A 19,414-nucleotide genomic window follows, 5' to 3' on the forward strand; every position below is an offset into this window, starting at 1 on the left:
TGAGGCGCCGGGCGCGGAGAGCGGCGGCGGGCGGCGGCGCCGGCCCTTCCCCTGCGAGCCGCCGCCGTAGGATGAAGCAGCATGAGGATGTGTGACAGAGGCGTCCAGATGCTCATCACCACGGTGGGAGCCTTCGCAGCCTTCAGCCTGATGACCATCGCCGTGGGCACCGACTACTGGCTCTACTCGCGCGGCGTGTGCAGGACTAAGTCCGGCGGCGACAACGACACGAGCCGCAAGAACGAGGAGGTGATGACCCACTCGGGGCTCTGGAGGACGTGCTGCCTGGAAGGTACCGACCGCCCCCGGCCGCCCGCCGGCCGGCCCCCGGCCTCAGAAGTTCGGGGGAGGGCAGGGGTGCCCCGGACCCCCGCCCCACGGCCGGACCCCCTCCCGGGGACGAGGCGCTCGGCGGTGCCGCGCTGCGGGCGGGGGAAACTTTCCGGGCGGCTCCCGCGCGCAGATCGCGGGGTGTCGGGGTGGGGGGCTCCCCCCGCTCCGGGAAGCGGTGCCGGCTGCGGGCGGCCGAGATGCGTGCCCCGAGCGGCGGGGCCGTGCGGCGGGGCTGGGGCTGGGGCTAGGCGGCCACAGGTCCCTCTCTCTCCGGGCCCTGGGGCTGCTTTAATGGGAATCGAGCGGTGGGCGCATCTCTGAGCCTCTCCCGGCGGGGGCTCTGCGGGCACCGTGTCCGCAGCCGCCCCCCAGCAGCGGGGCCAGCCCTTCCCCGCCGAGAGCGCAGCGTGAGGCGCAGCGTCCTGCTGCTGCTCTACCGCTGCTCGGCCCTGCGTCCCTCGGGGACCGCTCCCCACGGCTGCCCCCCCACCTGCCCTCGCAGCTCTGCCCCTGCGGCGGCAGCACCCCCTGTTTTCCTGCAGCGCTGCTCGCTGCTCCGGGGTTTCCGTCAGCCCGAAGTTCCTGGCTGAGATTAATGCGAGCACCAACAGGCAGCGCTCAAACGTGAGCCTGAGTGGAGCCCAGATGCTGGCACCTGTGCAGCAAAAAATGGCCGATGGGATCACCCTAACTTTTAAAATGAACGGCAGCGGCTGGTGCCCTGCGGGCTAAAGGGCTGCCTGCCATCCTGCGGCCCTGGGGGTGCCGAGCTCCCACCGCCCCAGGAGAGAATTTGCTGACATGGGGGCAAACGAGCATGGCACTGAGCTGCGCCCGCCACCTCGGAAAGTTCTCGGTGAGTCACAGCCACGGCTGCAGAAATACCCTGCGTGCTCCTGTGCTCGGCCCTAGGCCCACTGTAGGCAGTCGGAGCTCTCCTATTGATTCAAGGAGGGTTTGGATCATGCTCTAATTCCATAATAAATAATTGGCGATAATCTGTCTCCCCTCTCAGGCTGAGGGAGCAGAGGAGGCAGCAGACAGGGCTGTGAGAGATGGAATCACTGAAGGCATGAGTAATTTCCAAAATTCTTATTTTTGCTGGCTGTGGTTTTCTTCAGTGGATGTTTTATGTTTCCCTCACTGCCATAAATCACTGCTTTGGAAGGAGTCGGTGCAACCCTGGTCTCCTGAGCACAGCCCAATCAGGAAAGGGCTCAGCGCTGAATCATGGGTCCTCGCCCTGAGCGTGGCATGGACGAGTGGGGGCACCGAGCTGAGACCTGGATAGGGATGTCCCACTGGGGGGTCCTACTGGGGGGTCCCACCCCACCCTGGGTCGGGGCAGCACATGGAGCCCTGGTGCTGGGGGACACGTTGGCGCTGGGTGCAGAAACACCACGTGCCATGTTCTCCTGCTCACAGCCATTCCTGCAGTAGGGAGGGGCATGGGGTGGGGGGGGAGAGGCAGGGCAGCCCCTCCTGCGGGCAGGGCCTCATCGTTCTGCTGCTTCGGTGCATTCATCGCATCTGGCTTGCTGAATAAGGAGTGTAGCATGTTGTCAGCCTCTCCTGGTGGTGAACCCGGCCCTGGGGTGCTGGGAGAACACAGCACCGAGCAGAGCTCTGCGCTTCGGGGAGCGCCTGGGCCTGGAGATCTCTGCTGCTGACAGGGGTTTAGCGTGCGCTGCGACAGAGGAATTCAGCGTCACTCTGCTCCTCGCCTGCCTGCGTGCGCGCAGCGGATTATTGAAATGACCAAAGCGGCGCTGGGTGCGCGGCATCGCAGTGCTCTGCGAGCCTGTGGCAGCAGCACGCAGCCCTGCGTGGGAGCTGCATCACGTGGCTGCACCGAGCCCATGGCAGGAGCGGATAAATCTTGAATGAAGCCGCAGCAGAGCTGTGGGAGACACCCACGCCGGCAAACACAAATTAGTGGCTGCCTCGACAGCGAGAGCCCGGGCAGCGCTCACAGCTGCTGCACTGGTGCAGCCTTTGCCGTACTGTACATTGCAGTGTTTGGGTTGCACGCTGCGGGACGGGGCCGGCTCCCCGGCTTGAGAAGGCAGAGGAGGGGGGATGGCAGGAGTAGGAAGTGCAGCGCTGGGAGCGGGCTGCCCCTTCCTCCTCTGTGAGAACTGGGAACAAAGTGCTTGGTGCTGCTGGAGTACCCCGAGTGCTGTTCAGCCTAGCAGATGCTCTGGCGTCCCGCTGGCTCCATCTGTCTGTCCATCCTGCTTTCCTCATCTGTCCGGTCAGGACATGGCTTTCCCCCATGCACCCTGCCAGCCCCTTGTCCTGGGTTTGGGTGGGTAGAGGGGACATGGTATCCCTCTTGCCTGGACCGATCCTCGTATCCCACAGCAGCAGCAGGGTCACAGTGCATGACAGAGCCCATTTCTCCCCACTGATCTCTGAGAACTTTTCTTGGGTTTTGTTCTTTTTCTTAGGAGAACTTGGTTAAAGTAAAAATCACTCTTCTGGATGTTGTCAGTGGGCAGTAGAGGGAGGGCTGGGAACTGCCCATCCTGAGCAATTCCCAGAGCCGCCTTCACCTTCAGCCAGGGCCCACCCACCGCTCCCATATCTCAGCCCCTCTGCCCCTGCTGCTCCCACATCTCGACTCCACTGCAGCCACAGCACTGGGAACAAACGAACTTGCTCCTTTCCCCAGTATGTCACCTTGTGGATTTCCTGCTCCCCCTCTTGCAATCTAACTGCAACCAGCAGGCTCTTCCTTCCGCAGGGCACCTCCCTGCTGACTGCCCACCACCTCCCCATGCCCATTCTGTGCTACCATCTCCTGCACGGCAGCTGCGGCTTCTAAAGGCAAAACCTTGGCCATGCCTCTGCAATATGGCTGTGAATAACTGAGCTCAATTCTGCACCCATCCCTAGCACCTCCTCCATCATTCCTGACTACTGCAGTTGGTCTTTTCCCTGCCATTTACACCTTTTATCTGCAGTTAATTCATGTTATCATTAATATTCTCCATAAAGACACTGTTGTAGCCCAGTGCTGTTTCAGTTACAGATCCCATGCAGGAACATCTCAATGGAAGGCAATTCACAATCTCTACAGTCTGCTTAATAAAGCATAATACCATTCTTTTACTTTTTCAGGAGAGCTAAATCGAATAGCTTGTGGAGCTCTGAATGTGTTATGGTAATGCCCTCCTTTGCAGCCCAGCCCAGCTTCTGCTCCCCATGAAGCTGTTCCCACAGCCCTGGTGCCACATGCCCCCACCACTGCCATTGCTCGTGGGGATCTGCTGGGGCTGATTAACCATAAAGCCAGCTGTTGTCCTCCAGAAACTCACCAGCATGCCAAGATTAATGAAAATCCCATTTAAACCTTCAGAAAACTCCTTAGCCTGTTCTCCCAGTGCTCCTGGGATGGAGTCCTTCAGCCCTGCCAATTCCATGTGCACATTTAAGGGCAGCTGTTCAGCATCCTCCCCGATCCCTGGTAGAGCACAGAGCTGCTTGTCTCCCAGCACAGCACAGCAGTACCCCATGCAGAAATCACTGGGTGTCATTTCTGCTCATAACTGACAGCTGTACCACCGCCACCCAGCAGTGACGGGGAGCTCTTTTCTTCTGACACAACTGAAGAATCTCTCCTTGCATTACTCAACCCTGCAGGTTTATTTTAACCGATCCTGTTAGCTTGTATGATCAGCCATGTGCATGTGATAACTGCTGTTTCCAATAGCAGGAGTCCCAGTTTTGGACTCTTTCAGTTGCAATTTTGAGTCCCTCTCTCTGGCAGCAGCTCGGGGAGCAGGGAGCTCCTGCTGTGGTTCCCCTCCCGCAGGGGTGGCTCTGTGCTCTCCTCTCCCCCTGGCTGTGCCCAGAGCTCCTCTTGGCTCTGCAGAGTGGAGCTGCTCATGCTGAAGGCGGCCGTGGGCAGTGAGCAGCTGCTGCTGGCCGGCCACCAGCTCCTGGAGCCTCACGGCCCTCCGAGCGAGGCCAAGCAGAGAATTTCCCCAAGGTGACAGCAATATTGTTTCTGTTAGAAAGTTATTATCTTTAATTTTTAAAAGCGCCAAGCAAACGTCCCTGAGATTGCAATCAGCCATGATGGAGCACATTTTTGTGCTATTCATTATCAGCAGGTATTTAAAGAGCCGCTCATCCTGTTCCTCTGTCTGGATGCCATCTGTGATGGGTTCTTACCAACACTCTGGCTGCCATTTAACACCTCTCCATGGTGCTCACAACTCTGCTTGCCTGTGCTGCCCACACTGTGGGTGAATGGAGCAATGGTCTCTGCCCCCAGTACAGGGACAGGGAGCTGCAATGGTGCAACAGGAGTTAGATACAGAGGTACCTCAAATGGCAGTAGTGAGTGAGGGAGAGGAGGGTGCATTGCCCGTGTCCTGATGTGGTTCACACACTGCAGGTTTAACTCCATCCCTCCTGCCCCCAGAAAATAGGCATGTGGGGACGGGCAGGGCTTGCACCCAGTGCTGGGGACAGAGCTGGTGCTGGGGACAGAGCTGGGCTGGACAAAATCATTGAGCGTGGGACTTGGGTCAGGCCTCTGACTTGGGCATCCCTAACTTTTGTCTTATTGAAGGTTGTATTGCATAAGCATTCATTACATCACTCCAATAGAGGTGGCAATCAGGCTGCCAGACCCCCGGCCTGCTCCACACCCCTGTGCCTGTGCCATGAGCCATAGGAACCCTTCTAACCCTTCTGGGCCACAACATCCCACTGCCATCAGGGCATCCCACTCTGCTCCTGCCCCAACTCTGCTCTGAGATGTGTGCATAGAGCAGTGGGTGCAGCACTCACCTTGTGGGACGTACAGCAGCTGTCAGCACACCGCTCCCATCGACCGGGGCAGCGTGGGGAGCCAGCTCCCACATTGCTGTGAGCAGCACGTGAGGAGTGAATGTATGCTGCGAGCAGCTCGGGAGCAGGCGTTTTATTGCTGCATAGGCGTGGTGCAGAGTCTGTCATCTCGAGAGCTGCTCCTGTTTAATAGAGGTGGAAGGCTGAATCTGAATGAGGCTCAAAGTGTTGTTTTTTTCCATGCAAGGTCACTGTCTCCATTATGGCTGTAAATAACTGGTGATGGCTCACGGAGGCGGCCAGCTCGAGTGCTGGGGCGGCCACACTCATGGTGCCAGGTCTCCATGCCCGGTGTCACCGTGCCGGCCAGGCAGCGGGAGAGCAGCGTGGCTGCGCAGTGCAGAGTTACATGGCGGCTGGTGAATCACTTCTCTTCCCACGAGCTTTCTGCCTTTCATAATGTGAAGCTGGAAGCAGGTCTGGGTGAGTTCGCTGGTGTTGGTCCTAAAGAGGACACACAGCCCCTCAGCTCTGCTTCATGGGGCGCAGCCCCCCTGGCACAGCCACAGCCCTCTGCAGTGCCCACACTGCTTGGGATGAGGCAAGATGACACAGCCCTGATGTGCAGCTGGCTCGGTGCTTCTGGCATCCCGGTGGTGACTATTCATATGGATCTCACCATGGATTTTAATCAACATGAGGTGCACTTTGTAAATAGACATTAACAGCCTTTTCCAGGAAGACTAAAATTGGTCTCAAAATTCTATAAATTTGCTGAAATCCCATGGAAGAGAACTCCCTGAAGCTGTGCTTGGCTGTGTTTTGGCCTGGGGCTTGGTGCTGAGGTGCAGGTCCCCACATCCCTTCCTCGGGGCTCTGCTCTGCCTGGTGCTGCACGCTGTGCTGTGGCTGTTCACTGAAGGACGAGCACCCCGGGGAGCGCATCATGCCACGCAATCCTCCAGCTGTAATGAGGCATGGCTCGCTCCAGGGAGTGCAGCGGCGGGCATCCCGAGGTGTTCCTTTGATTAAGAAGACACCTGCTGTGATAAGGAGTGACAGTGCTGGGGTGACGACGACAATCCTCGCTCCATGCTCGTGCACATTGGAGCTCTGCAGATGGGATGTTCCTGCATTGCCTCGCAAGCACTGCTCATGGTGCGAGCCCAGCCTCAGTGGCTCGGGTGCTTTGTGCATCTCCTTATTTGATGGTTATATTCCCTTCCAACCATCTGGTATAGAGCTGTGTTTTTCGTAATAAGAAGTTCAAGGCAGGGAATGCTCCATGGTTTATACTGTCCAACGTCCTCTGGTCTGGTTGTGCTGGAGACAGACAGTGCAGAAATACATCAACCCCTCCTGGTCATTTCCTGAAGTAGAGGTACTTTGTGTGTCAGCGGTGCACCTACACTTGGGCACAGCATTTTCTCGGCAGAATTACTGGGTGATGGCAGCAGGCCTGCTGGGGGCAGGAGGGGAAGTGGTGCAGCAGTTGCGTGAGGAGCACTGATTGGAACGACTGCTGCAGAGCTGCAGTGACCAAGTGCTCTGACGGCTATTGGGTGTTCTGCATGTCCCAGGCTGCTGCATGTTCATCGAAGATCCACCAGGAACATTAATGGTAGAGCTGCAGGGTCCTTCCCTCCAGCCCTGCTTGTGCTGAGGCTGCACTGTCCCATGCTCAGCACCAAAAGGAGCTCCTGGGGGTGGACTGTGGTTGCGACAGGGCTTTGCTCCCCTCTGGAATGTGTGCTGTGACAGCTGGGTTGTGCTTGTCTCCCTAACCCTTGCAGAATTCACTCGTGCACTGGCTGACTGCGTTTGACAGGCTTGAAAATATCAGGGTTTGTTCGCAGTCATCGTGCAGAGAGGCAGGAGGAATTATTATGGCTGCTGAGCAGGTAATGCTGCATGATGGTGTTCTCAGATACTGCGTGCTCCTTATCTCCTGACACCACAACCTGCAGACAAACCCGGCGCTGTCGGGCTGCAGCCATCCCCACCTCAGGTGATGGGGAGCTGCTTTTGATCACACAGAGAGCGGGGTCAGGCCACCAGGTGGGCAAGGCAAGGCAGGGAGCGGGCAGGGCACACGGCAGGCAGGGGCAAGGGCAGGGGCTGCAGCCCAGCAGCAGGAGGGCCTTGTGCATCACTTAGCATTGAGCAGCTCGTGCCCGGTGTGGAGCAGCGGGGCAGGAGGGGGCTGCAGCTCGAGCGGTGCAGGAAGGAGCAGTGTGTGACTCAGCCTGAGCACAGTGCAAACAAAAGGCGGCGTGTGAGGGTGACATTTGTGCTCGTGCCTGGCGAATGCTCACTCTTCCAGTTTGTTTGGTGATTCAGTAATTGTCCCATGGTTGTATTTTTACTCTTAGTTCGTGCCTGGAAATGTAAAGGGAGGGGAAAGTGACCCCCCCAGAGGTTACCAACGCTGTTGTTAAAGTGTTCCTGACTTTAACTTGTGCTGAGGGACCTTTACCACGTCCTCCTGCCCTGCACAGCTCCATGGTTCTGGCGCTGCCTTGAGGTGGGCAGGGGGCCCAGAGCACCCCGTGCCACCCAGCTGCTCTCACCCAACCTCTGGCAGCTGTCCGGGCTCTGATGCAGTGGCGGTGGTTGCATCACACGCTGCCAGCACACAGCAATTCAGAGGCTGCTGTGCCCAGGGTGCCCTCCCAGCGTGAGATCTCTCAGATAAGGGAAGAACCAAGATCCAGATCTTCCACCGTTCAGTGTCCTTTCAGCATCTGAAGGGGGACTGTTACAAAGGTGGGGACAGACTCTGTAGCAGGGTCTGTTGGGATAGGACAAGGGAAAATGGTTTCAAACTGAAAGCGAGGAGATTGAGATTGGACACAAGGAAAAAGTTGTTTACACGCAGCACTGTGAAGCCTGCTCCTGGTGCTCAGCCTGCAGGATGCTCCCCGTGAAGGGGGGACTGAAGCTGCAGTGCTGCTCACCGAGCACCTCTCATCTCCCCCTGGGGTGCACCGCTGCCCTCTGCACCAAGCAGGGTCAGATGGGTACAGCCCCTTTCAAGTGCTTCTGCTGAAATCTTGGAACGTTTCTGTTGTTAGGGAGATCTGAGAAAGAGTATAATAATAAAAAAAAAGGAGGTGTTTGAGTGGCAGTCCCATATCTGAAGCACAAGTACTTAGCTTCGAATCAGTGCTATGAGAGAAAGAAAAAAGAAATTTAATATCACTTTTGCAAGGAAAACAGCCTGCCGAGCCTCCTCCCGGGCTAAATGCGCTTCAGAGATTGACTGCGTGGCTGTAAAAACTATCGATGAACTGTAAACATGAAAAGATCACCCCGCTCGTGGCCTGTCAGAAGCATTAGGTTGGAAATGCTCTGTGCTCCGCTCCAGCATGACTCACCGAGTCCTGAGCAAATGTGTTTATTTGTAAAGATCCCTCTTTCAGAAATAGTGACCTTTTTAATGCCTCATGCAGCGAGCTCAGAAATTCTAAATTGCCTTTTGGCATCTTCCTGGCCTCGCCGAAGCTCTGGCAGTGCTTTCCGTGGCGATTTACATATTTTTAGCCTTGATGCTCTGCACTGCGTGGCTCCTCTTAGAAGCGATTAACTTCTCACAGCCCTCAGAAGGAGGTGGAGGAGCCCCTTCCCCCCCGCGTACAGCCCTCCTGCCCCGGTCCCTGCTCGTCCGTGTGCCCCGCATCGGGGAACGACGTTGTGATGGTTTCTCTGCTCTTTGTTGGTGTCGTCTCTCAGCGCTCCACGGTTCTGAGCCGCTGATTTAAATGCAGAGTTGCGCGGATCCCCTCTCTCCCTTTTGTTGGGCACGCTTTTGTTTTCGTGGCTGTTTGCATACTAACCGGGCAGCTTTTCGACTGGTGCAAGCTCGTGTCTCAGTGGTGAAACTGGGGGGGAAAACACCCTTAAATCGTCCTCTATTCACGGGCTATGCTTTTATGCTTAAGCCCATTCTAGGTGCTTGGGCTCATCGTTGTTTTCTTCCCTGTGAATTGACCGGTGAAGCTCCGCAAATCTACGGCAGTGCCTGAACTTTGCTCTGTTTGCCCATCGGAAGTGCAATCAAGCCGTGATTGCCGGGACCTGAGCTGCAGTTCTTAATGTCTTGATCCATTCCTCTTCAGCACAGAGCCTGGGGAAGCGCTCCCTGAGCGAGGGGCCGCGCTTCAGAGCTGTGAAATCGGCGTTTATGGGTTTTTGGGAATTCAGAGGACACTTTAATACGGGCGAAGTGAAACCTCCCGCTTCCCATCGCTATGCAGCTTCCTCTCCTCCATACTATAAACAGGCACTTCAGCAGCTGCCGGTGTGATCTGTCCTCTGGTGCAGCTCCGGGGCTGCAGCAGGCACAGAGCACAGCACCTCCTGCCCCCTCTCTGTGTTATCTCTGGTTAGACAAGTGGCCGCTAATTCACACGGAGGATCCCCAGCAGGTCTGTTCACTCCTTGACCCTTCTTTTTTTTCCCACCTCGTCCTCTCTGGATGGGTTTTATCCCCGATTTTAGCATTGTGGTCATGCGGATCTCCCCGTAGGGTTCAGAGATGCTGCGTGGGTCAGATGGACTTCAATAAATGAGCTGGTCCTGTCCCTCTGGTGCATTATTCCAGCTCACAGCCACGATTGCAGCAGGCAATTACAGCTTTGCTTTTTGCTCCCTGACACATCTTGCTCCCCCTGCCTTGATGTGGTGCTGCAGGAGGGCTCGGCTGTGCCCTGCCTCCTCCTCCCTGCTCTGCTGCAGGTTACAGGCTGTGGGGCTGGGGGCAGCTCCACCTGGGGCTGTGACATTGTGCCCCCGAACCTGGTGGCCCCCAATGGGGACGATCCTGGAGCCGCTGTGCTGTGGGGACGCACGGAGGGCAAAGAGCAAAGGAGAGAAAAAGGCATCACGGACACGAGAGTAGAAAAGGGTGTGAGCTGCAACAGGTTGGGTGGGAAACTGGCAGAAGGCAGCAGAAATAGTGGGGAGGAGCCCCACGGGGGGACATGGTCTTAGACCCTTCTCGATGTATGTGTGCTGCAGGTGCACTCAGTCCTGGCTCCCACCTGCCTCTCTCTGTCATCATCTCTGAGCTGGTGATTTTTTCAAATTCCTACTGTTGTATTAATTTAAAAGGATAAACTCAATCAGCGAAGCTCATTACTTTCCATTGCGAGGCTTATTTACATGGATTCTGGCTGCTCCAGCCCTCACTTTGCTATCATAGGAACGTCAATTACTTTTTAAAATAAAAATCGATGTTTATTTGCTGTTGAAACAAGAAATGGTTTCCTCCAGAATGCCGTGGAGCTGCCCCAGCCCAGTAGTGGCTGCCATGTGCCTCGCAGGGGTTGGCTGAGCTCACACCCCATTCTGTCACAACAGCTTCATGTCCCTGCTCCCATCCCTGGTCCTCATCCCACCCCACTGCAGGACTGGGCTGGAGGGATCATTGTCATTGTAGAGCCTCTCTGGTCCCTAATGAGCTCCAGTGATGGAGAAGGAAACCTGAGGGGTGGCCTGAGAGGCAGCTCTGTTGTGTTACCTGATTGCTTCTATCAGGTGAGAACACCAAAGCCGAGCCCTCGAAGAGTGCCAGAAATTACCCATCCTTTTCAAACTTTTTTCTCCTTTATTATTCAGAATTGTTTTGCTTTTCTGAACTGCCTTGTGTAGGTTGTAGCAACCCCACAGATTCCAGAATGGGAGATGATGAGTCACTGTCAAAATGTAGATTTTTTTCCTTTTTTTTTTTTTTCCTTTTAGCAATGCTGAGGGAAAAAAGTCTGTGACACCCGGGTGCTGGCAATCCCTGCAACAGCAGCAGCTCCCAGCAGCCACGGTGCCAAAGCCTGGCTGTGCCCATAGGGACACCCAGAGCCCACCAGGCACTGCCTGGCCCCGAGTTGTGGGGTCACTGCTGGGTATGGGGCTGCCCCTGTGCTTTGGCTGCCACTGTTTGAGCTCCTGTCTGAGCCAGCATCCGCCCATCCAGTGCCGCAACCATGCTGCTGCCTCTGCCACCTCCTTGCTGTTGCACTCCGTTAGTTTGACTTGGGGTTTTTCCACTGCTTTTTTTTTCAAAGGGTAAAAAAAAAAAAAAAAAAAAAAAGAAAACCTTCAGAAAATACATAGCTGTGTAGGTGACAGCTGAGACACCAACCGCAACCGGAGAGGGGGAGAGGGTGTGAAGGAGGGGGAGCCACATCCCATGCCACTACCCCGCTGGGCACCTGGCACAGGGCCACTGCAGGGAGCAGGGGTGTGTGGGGGGGCTGTGGTGCTGGGGGAGCACTGGGTGCCATGCTGCAGGGAACCCATCTCAGCACAGCAGCGTGGAGCAGAGGGCTTTTCTCAACTTTTGCACACACTTATCTTAGTTCAGCAGCTCGCCAGTGGGCTTCATGCAAGCAGGTGCCTTGTGAGGAGGTGGCAGGCTGCAGTCTGAAGGACCACGAAGCTGGTTTCTGGGTGAGAAAACACCGGCCCTAAACCTGCTGTGTCCTCATTGCTTTGCATCAAGTGCAAAGGGCGCAGCTCTTGGGCAGACAGTGCTCAGCCCCACGGCACCACGTGAAGCTGGGGAAAAAAGGGAGAAAATGAATCCTTGCAAATCTGCAAGCATCTGGGGGGTGGGCGGGAGGTAAAAAAAAAAAAAAGAACCCTGGAGTTTGGATTCCTGGGAGATATTTCGGAGCCTTGCTGGGAGCTGGGTGCCTGAACATCTCCGAGATGTGCCACAGTAACAGCACAGAGCACTGCAGCTGAGCTCCAGGCTCTCTTCTCCTGTGAGTGTCGAATGCTGGAGTGCTCAGGGCACCATGGCCATGCCACTCACTCCATGTGGGTTCGGCCGGACAGGCTGTCTGTACATGAACATCCCAGGCAGTGCCAAGTGCTGGGTCTGACCTGGCAGCAGGACTGTGTCTCCTGCTGGGCTGAGCCCTCCTAGGGGAGGACTGGTGGGAGCTCTGTTTGCACTGAAGAGCAGCGTTAGCTCGTCTTCCCAAGCCCGAGCTGTGCTTTGCACACTGAACAGCAACAGCCAGAGCGATCCCTGAAAGCTGTTCCACTGATGAAAAGTAATGAGGTGTTAAAACCATAAGCAGAGCTCTTTGCTCTTCTGGCTGCCCAGGTGAGGGTCTGTGCTCCTGGCTGTGTTAACACCGCTGGCACTGTGAGAACAGTGCTTCTCCCAGCCCCCTCCCGCGGCCCTCCCCGGGGAAAGGGCTGTGAGGGGAAACGGACCTGAGATAAAATCAATTAATTGCCTTTGCATTCTCTGATAAATGCAGTGCAGAGAGTGCCTACATTGAAATACAAATGAACTAAACCAGCAGCAACAGAAGGCTGAAAGGAAACATCACCCCAGGAGCAGGGGGAGCAGAGGGCAGCACGAGGGCTGCATGCAGTGTGGGGCTGAGGTCTGGGGGTTGAAGCGGGCTGAGGAGGCACCCGGAGCACAAGGTGGAGGGAGTGCAGTCCAAAACGCTGAATGCAAAATGTGTTCTGTGAGTTCGTCTCTTCCAGGTTAGCTGTTCCCTACAGGCGCTGTGAGCCCGAGTCAGTGGGCAGATGCTCTTTGCAGCCCATGATCTGGTTCTGTTGCACTGCAGTGCTGTCCTGCAGGGCACAGTGAAGGGACACGGAACGAGCAGCGGCACGAGGGCAGCTCCTCCCCAGGAGCACTGGGAGTTGGGGGCGCTCAGTCTCATTTGTTTGGAGTTTGGGATGTTTTTGGTGTGTCAGGTGACTAAACAGTCACCATGGTAACAGTCATCAGTTAATGAACAGAACGGAGCAAAGGATCCGACATAAATGTCAGCGCATGAAATAGATGCGGCGGGGCGGCAGCGTGGGGTGCGCGGTGCCCTGCCCCATGGGACGGAGCTCAGAGCTGGGGCTGAGGGGTATGGAGACCCTAGGAGTGCTGTCTCTAAGCATGGGCAGCAGGCAGGAGCTGGACCTCAGTCCTGCATCTGAACAAAGGCTCTGTGCCAGCAGTGGAAAAGTCACATTTTTTTGTGTTTTTTTTTTAAATTATTATTATTTTTTAATCCATTCTCTGTTGCAAAGTAAGTGTTTCGGTGGGACAGGCAGAGCTGAAGCAGATAGGCTGCAACTTCCAGCTGGGGAGGAGAGTCAGTGCAGCACAGCTGTGCACACTGCACCCCAGGCTGAGCAATGTGACCCTGCTGTGCTGTCCTGCTGCTGCACAGGGCTTCGCTCCTGACAGAGCTGAGCTGTCAGGGTGCACTGGTGAAGACAGAGCTGCACGGGGAGTTCAGGGCTGGGGCTTCAGTGGCATCAAGGCACCAAGATATAAAGACAAACCTGTGCTGGAACCTCAGCTCTTCCACCAGCTAACTCATCCCTGATTGAGAGTGGGGATATGTCACAGTGGGACCTGGTGTCAGGGTCCCGGCATTCAGTGCTGTCCCATGGCTGCATGGCAGCTGGGGAGGAAGGAGAGAAATACAGGGGCCAGCATGGGGGACATGGGGCAAAGCATGACTGGTGAGCGCAGGGAGAAGGAGATGCGGGAAGCCAGGAGCTGGGAGGAGGAGGTGGCTACGTGCACTGTCCTCACTGTGCCCAGTGCTGCCCGCCCCACTTGTGCCACCTGTTCTCAGCCTCCCCTATGCCCTCAGTTCCCAAAGCAACGGGAGCAGGCTCTTCTCCCTCCAGTGCCATGTCTCTGCTCCAGTGACAGCTTGCCACCTCCAGAGCTTCATCGCCAGGCTTTAATTGATGCCTGTCACGACGCTCAGCTCCCCCAAGCCCAAAGCTGGAGCTGATGGGGATGGGGCACAGCAGGGAGCAGCATGCCTTGCGATGGTTTTGGGTAGACCAGGAGCATATGATGCACCCGTGTGGGAGGGGACAGGCCCCCAGGACCTGCACTGCCACCATCCGCCCTGAGTAAAACTCCATGTGAGCACTGGCAGCTTTGTGCAGGAGTCATAACCCAAATGGGGACAGCTGTGGGATCCCTCCCACCTCACCCTGCACTTTCACTTCAGAGAAGACACACTCTATGCCTCAGCTTCCCCATGTGTAACATCAAGAACAACATTTGTCAACACCTGTGTGCACTCCTGCATTAATGTTTGCTGCTCACTTTGGAGATGGCAGTTCCATGGGTCCTGCAGGCTCTCTCCCCGTGCTCACTCCTGCAGCATGGCCACTCCGGAGCGCATCTCCTGGCAGGAGTGGGCTCATCCTTGGCTTCCTCCTTCTGTAGCACAACCACATCACTTTGGCACAGGAGAGAGCTGGGCCCTGAAGCACAGCAAAGAGGGAGCCAAAGCAAACAGGCAGGCACTTAGAGGTGAAATGCTTTTGTTTTGCTTCAGAGGCAGGAGGGGAGGGAAAAGACCAAAAAAAAGCCGGAGCCTTTTTTCCCAAATGCTAAGTGGAATGCCACCAGGTGCAGAGCATCTGCTGCCCCAGGCCTTCCCAGCTGCTGTGTGGGTCTGAAGGCCCTGCCTTGTGTCTCCCCAGGAACCTTCCGAGGAGTCTGCAAGAAGATCGACCACTTTCCCGAGGATGCGGACTATGAGCAGGACACAGCCGAATACCTCCTCCGTGAGTCTGCTGCCCTGAGCCCCATCCCCAGTGCGTCCCCCCAATGTGACCCTCAGCTCCCAGCCAGCACAGCCCCAGGGTCTCCACTTGGACCCTGGTGCTGGAGCAAGGCCCTCCCCTCTGCGGGGAGCACCGCACCGTGCACCCACCTAAGGCGGAACATGTCAAATGCAGTTCATTTGCCATTTTAGTAGATGAGCATATAAGCTCTTCTCCCACCCCCTCCCACAGTTAAAACAAAAAAAAAGTCTATTTTAAAGCCCCCAGAATGGCATTTTAATGGGGCTTCTCTGTATTACTGTGCATTTAATATGGGCCCTAAGAGAGGCATGAGAGCCTGAACCAAGGCACAGCGTATTTTAGGTGCCTTTGCTTTAGCAGCAGGGATTTGCTGCATTAATTGCTCTTTGCAGTCAGTTTGGAGGCTGAACTTCTGAAAGGGTGAACAGAAAAGACCCCTCTTAGAGCAGTGACTCCTGAGATCTGATAGAACAGGGCCATAGCAGCAGCCTGGGCGCCAGCCTGGGCCAGGCCCGAGCCCTGCAGAGCCCACGGTCCCTCAGCCTGTGCCCCATCCTTACCCTGCAGGTGCTGTCAGAGCCTCCAGCATCTTCCCCATCCTCAGCGTGGGCCTGCTCTTCTTTGGGGGGCTGTGCGTGGCAGCCAGCGAGTTCTACAAGAGCAAACACAACGTCATCCTCAGCGCCGGCATCTTCTTCGTCTCAGCAGGTGTGGGGCTCTGGGCTTGCTGGGGGACACAGAGGCTGGGGGCAGGATGGGGTCCCCCAAGGCCCACAGAACAGGGGGCTCAGCTGTGGAACTGTCCCAGGAGCAGGGAGGAAAACCCGCACAGCCCCAGTGAGAGTCCAGCACAGGACAGGTTTTGTGGCATCTGCCCTCAGCCCCGTGAAGCCCACAGTGCTGGGCAGCAGGTGGAGGGGCTGCTGCAGTCTTGCAGGAATAATACCTCTTCCTGCAGAGCAGCACCGTCAGAGCTTCTCCTGTCTGTGCACAGCTCCCCTGCACTTCCACTGATTGTTTTATGACACTGTCTTTGTCTCAAGGAACTGCTCTATTTTGTGTTTTTCTTCTCCCCACAAAGAGACAAATTACTCTCCTTCTTCCGGCTGGAAGGAGCCGCTGATGCAGATGAGAAAACAACAGAAAAAACATAATCGATTCATTAAGTAAATACAGAAATGTATCAGCTGCTTCCCAGCCCCGCAGCTCTGCTGGCGGTGCAGAAATTGCCCAAATCCCAAAGACAGACTCTGTGCTCTGCCGGGAATTAAGAGTCACTTTGCTTCGTGCAGCTCTCAGCCCGGGGGACCGAGGCTGGCCCTGCGGGGATGCTGCCAGCCCCATCCCTCTCCTCCTCCCACAGGTCTCAGCAACATCATCGGGATCATCGTCTACATCTCGGCCAACGCGGGGGACCCGGGGCAGAGTGATTCCAAGAAGAGCTACTCCTACGGCTGGTCCTTCTACTTTGGCGCGCTGTCCTTCATCATCGCCGAGATGGTGGGGGTGATCGCCGTGCACATGTACATCGAGAAGCACCGCCAGATCCGCGCCAGGTCCCACTCGGAGCTGCTGAAGCGGTCGGCATTCACCCGCCTGCCCCCCTACCGGTACCGCTTCCGCCGGCGGTCCAGCTCGCGCTCCACCGAGCCGCGCTCCCGGGACATGTCGCCCATCAGCAAGGGCTTCGGCACCATCCCCTCCACCGACATCTCCATGTTCACCCTCTCCAGGGATCCCTCCAAGGTCACCATGGGGACGCTGCTCAACTCGGAGCGGGACCACGGTTTTTTACAGGTCCACAACTCCATCCCCAAAGAGTTCAAGGAGTCTTTGCACAACAACCCGGCCAACAGACGAACCACGCCGGTGTGAGCCCCGTCGCCGGGCGCGTGTACAGAGGTGTTTTGTCAGGCTGCATGACATGATCCTCGTGACGGTGTAACCCATGAAACCCCATTTTTAAGGAGACCCCAACGAGCTCCCCGTGCCCCTGTCCCCAGGTGCCACCCCAGGGGACGCAGGGCTGGGAAGCGCTGTCCTGGTGGGGACGGCCCCAGCGCCCCACGGGCAGGTTGGGGGATTCCCAAAGTCATCATCGTTAATGTTGATAATAACCGCAGTGTTCCCTTAGCTGTATGTCCCACTGGAAATGCTGGCGACAGCCCTGTCTGTGAGAACCCCGTCGGGTCGTTACTCCCAGCGGAACGCCTGGAGCCCAGAGCTGGCGGCGCTGCTCATGGTCTTGGAACGGCATCCCGTTGTGGTGGGTGGAGTGCTCGGGATGGGCTTCTTTATGGTGTTTCGTGCATGCATTAAATAGCTTGGAATTCAATTTTGTCATGTCAGGTTGGAAGAAACATCCTTTTGCAATTTTCTGTGGTCTTGAAAGGGCTTCTTTCTTTCCTCCATTCTTTCTTTCTTCCTTTTGGTGCATTCAGACCATGAAAGGACTCAGGAGCAAAATTTCTCCAATGACTGGTAGCAATTAGCCAGCATTTAATTAACCTCTAACATTGCAAGAAAATGAAATAATTCCTGAAAATTAATACCCTATCAGTCACAAATTACTGTCTGGGTACAACTGAGGAGGCAACGCTTGACCTGGTCACGCTGAGAAGAATCTGGGATTATGACTGAGCCTCGGCTGTGGTTGGCGTGCTGATGGTGTGTGGTTCTATAATGGGTATGACCAGGAGATGAGTGAGAACAATAACAATAAAGTCATCCAGTTTGGCAAGCAAGTTCCTTGGCTGAATAGGTGGTATGTGCTGCGCTGTGGCACCAGGGATCGTACACAACGTCTCACTGGAGCTACACCCCACACAGCTCCAAGCTCTCCCATGGGGCTGTAGAGGGGCCCACAGGGGTTGCATGAGGAGGGGGCTACCCTGGGTCCAGGTATTTCTGGGTGCAGCGGGAGCCCCTGTGCTGCTGGGCTCTGCTGCCGTGGCTCTGCAGGCAGCCATAGGGTTGGCTTTGAACACTGAGCCACGTCTCTGGCTGGAGCTGAGCTCATCTGGAGGGAGCAGGGCCCGAGCAGCTGCTCCTAGAGCTGAGCACTTAGTGGAAGCCTCACGTAACCTCCTGACCAAAATGACGGATTCCCATGGCAGCACCACAGGTGCAGGGGGCAGAAGAGCTCCGGCTTGCCCTGTGCAAGGGAAGTTCCTGATGCAGCTCCTGTCCTCGTGGTTTGTTTGCTGCTGTTGTAAGGAGTGGGTGAGAAGTCCTATTCAGATGCTAATTAGGCCTCTTAATTGCAGCAGTCTCTGATTGCATGTATTAAAAACAGCCGAGGAATTGAAGCATCCCAATCCTAGGGAAATATTTAACACACAAAGTAGTGAAAGGGCTTGCAGCACAGAATGCAGAAGCAGCAATATTTTAATTTACAAGGGATGTGAGCACCAGCCCTGCAGGGCTCTGCAGCTCCCAGCAGATCGTCTCCAGGTGCATGCCCTGAGAAAACAGCATCGAGCAACACCAGGGTGTCCTGGTGACCTGCAGGCCAACCGTGAGCCAGCAGTGTGCTTTCATGGCCAAGAAGGGCAATGGGACCCTGGGCTGCATTGTACAGTGAGGCCAGCGGGTGAGGGAGGTGTTCCTCCCGTCTGCTCTGCCCTGGGGAGGCCATACCTGGAGCACTGTGCCCTGTGCTGGGCTCCCCAGGTACAGACAGACAGGGAACTGCTGGAGAGAGCCCAGCAGAGGGCTGCAACCCATCTGGATGCATTCCTGTGCAACCTGCTGTGGAAAACCTGCCGTGGGGTTTGGACTGGGGGAGCTCCAGAACACCCTCCAATGCCTACAGCTCTGTGCTTCTGTAAAAGTGGTATTTTCTTCAGAACTAAATCTCCAGAAAGCCACATTTGGGGTGATTTGTGTTGCTGCTGTTTTCCTTGGGGGAAGTGAGCCAGGAGATGGCAAAGGACAGAGGATCGACTTTCCAAAGGTAATTGAGTTATCCCCGAGTCACTGACAAGAAGCAGGAGGTGCCCCAGGACATGGTCTCTCTGTGGGGGTGCCAGGGATGCAGCAGCACAGGCTGCACACCTCTGCTTTGCTTTCCTGGAAGCTGGGATTGAGATCTGAAGGGTTGGTCTGTTTATTTCTGAGGCAGACCACCTCCAGCTATTGCTCTTCGTAATGTCATTGTCTTTTTGGTTTTATTGTCCTTTGTCCTCTGTCTCACCCAGCCCTGGTCAGCACATGGCAGCACTGCTGTTGGCTGGGAGAAAACGGGTGCTGCCACTGCATCTGGTGGTAGTGCCCTGGCAAAGGCTGAGCTGGGAGATGTCAGCAGCAAAGAGAGACAAGGATGGAGACCTGGGTGCAGAGCAGAGCAGTGCCACAGCCTTGCAAATAGTGACACTGAAATGAGCCGTGGCTGCTCCCTGTGAGCCTGAGCGGGGGCAAAGTGATGGGGGCAGGTGGCTGTGGAAGGTGCTCATTGCCACGTGCCAAGTCTGCCCCGCGTGCTGGTGTCTTTGCCCTGAGAGAGAAAATCAATACCCAGGCTAAATCCAGAGGCTTCAATATTTTTCAGAGAAACACGAATCAATACGGATTTCTTAACAAGTTTAATTTCAATACCTGAAAGTCCGCATTCTGTCTAGCTCCCGACCTTTCCAACCCTTCAGGGAAAAAAGATCTAAAGATTCATTCAAATTCAAGAAACTGGGCCAGCAGC

The 19,414-nt window shown here is 55.9% G+C and overlaps 1 protein-coding gene across 1 annotated transcript; it reads left to right on the plus strand.

Moving 5' to 3' along the window:
* CACNG3 (calcium voltage-gated channel auxiliary subunit gamma 3) lies at positions 8 to 17,465 on the plus strand. The gene is made up of 4 exons (XM_021411996.1): positions 8 to 292; positions 14,617 to 14,700; positions 15,289 to 15,429; positions 16,085 to 17,465. The coding sequence occupies exons 1-4, from the start codon at positions 82 to 84 to the stop codon at positions 16,594 to 16,596; spliced, it is 948 nt and encodes a 315-aa protein (XP_021267671.1). The 5' UTR covers positions 8 to 81; the 3' UTR covers positions 16,597 to 17,465.

Source organism: Numida meleagris, chromosome 13 (assembly GCF_002078875.1).
Source record: "Numida meleagris isolate 19003 breed g44 Domestic line chromosome 13, NumMel1.0, whole genome shotgun sequence".
NCBI lineage: Eukaryota > Metazoa > Chordata > Aves > Galliformes > Numididae > Numida > Numida meleagris.

Coding starts and splice junctions, on each gene's coding strand:
- CACNG3 (XM_021411996.1), top strand. CDS start 82: ATGAGGATGTGTGACAGAGGCGTCCAGATGCTCATCACCACGGTGGGA. Junction 14,701..15,288: donor CACAGCCGAATACCTCCTCC/GTGAGTCTGCTG, acceptor CTTACCCTGCAG/GTGCTGTCAGAGCCTCCAGC. Junction 15,430..16,084: donor CATCTTCTTCGTCTCAGCAG/GTGTGGGGCTCT, acceptor CTCCTCCCACAG/GTCTCAGCAACATCATCGGG.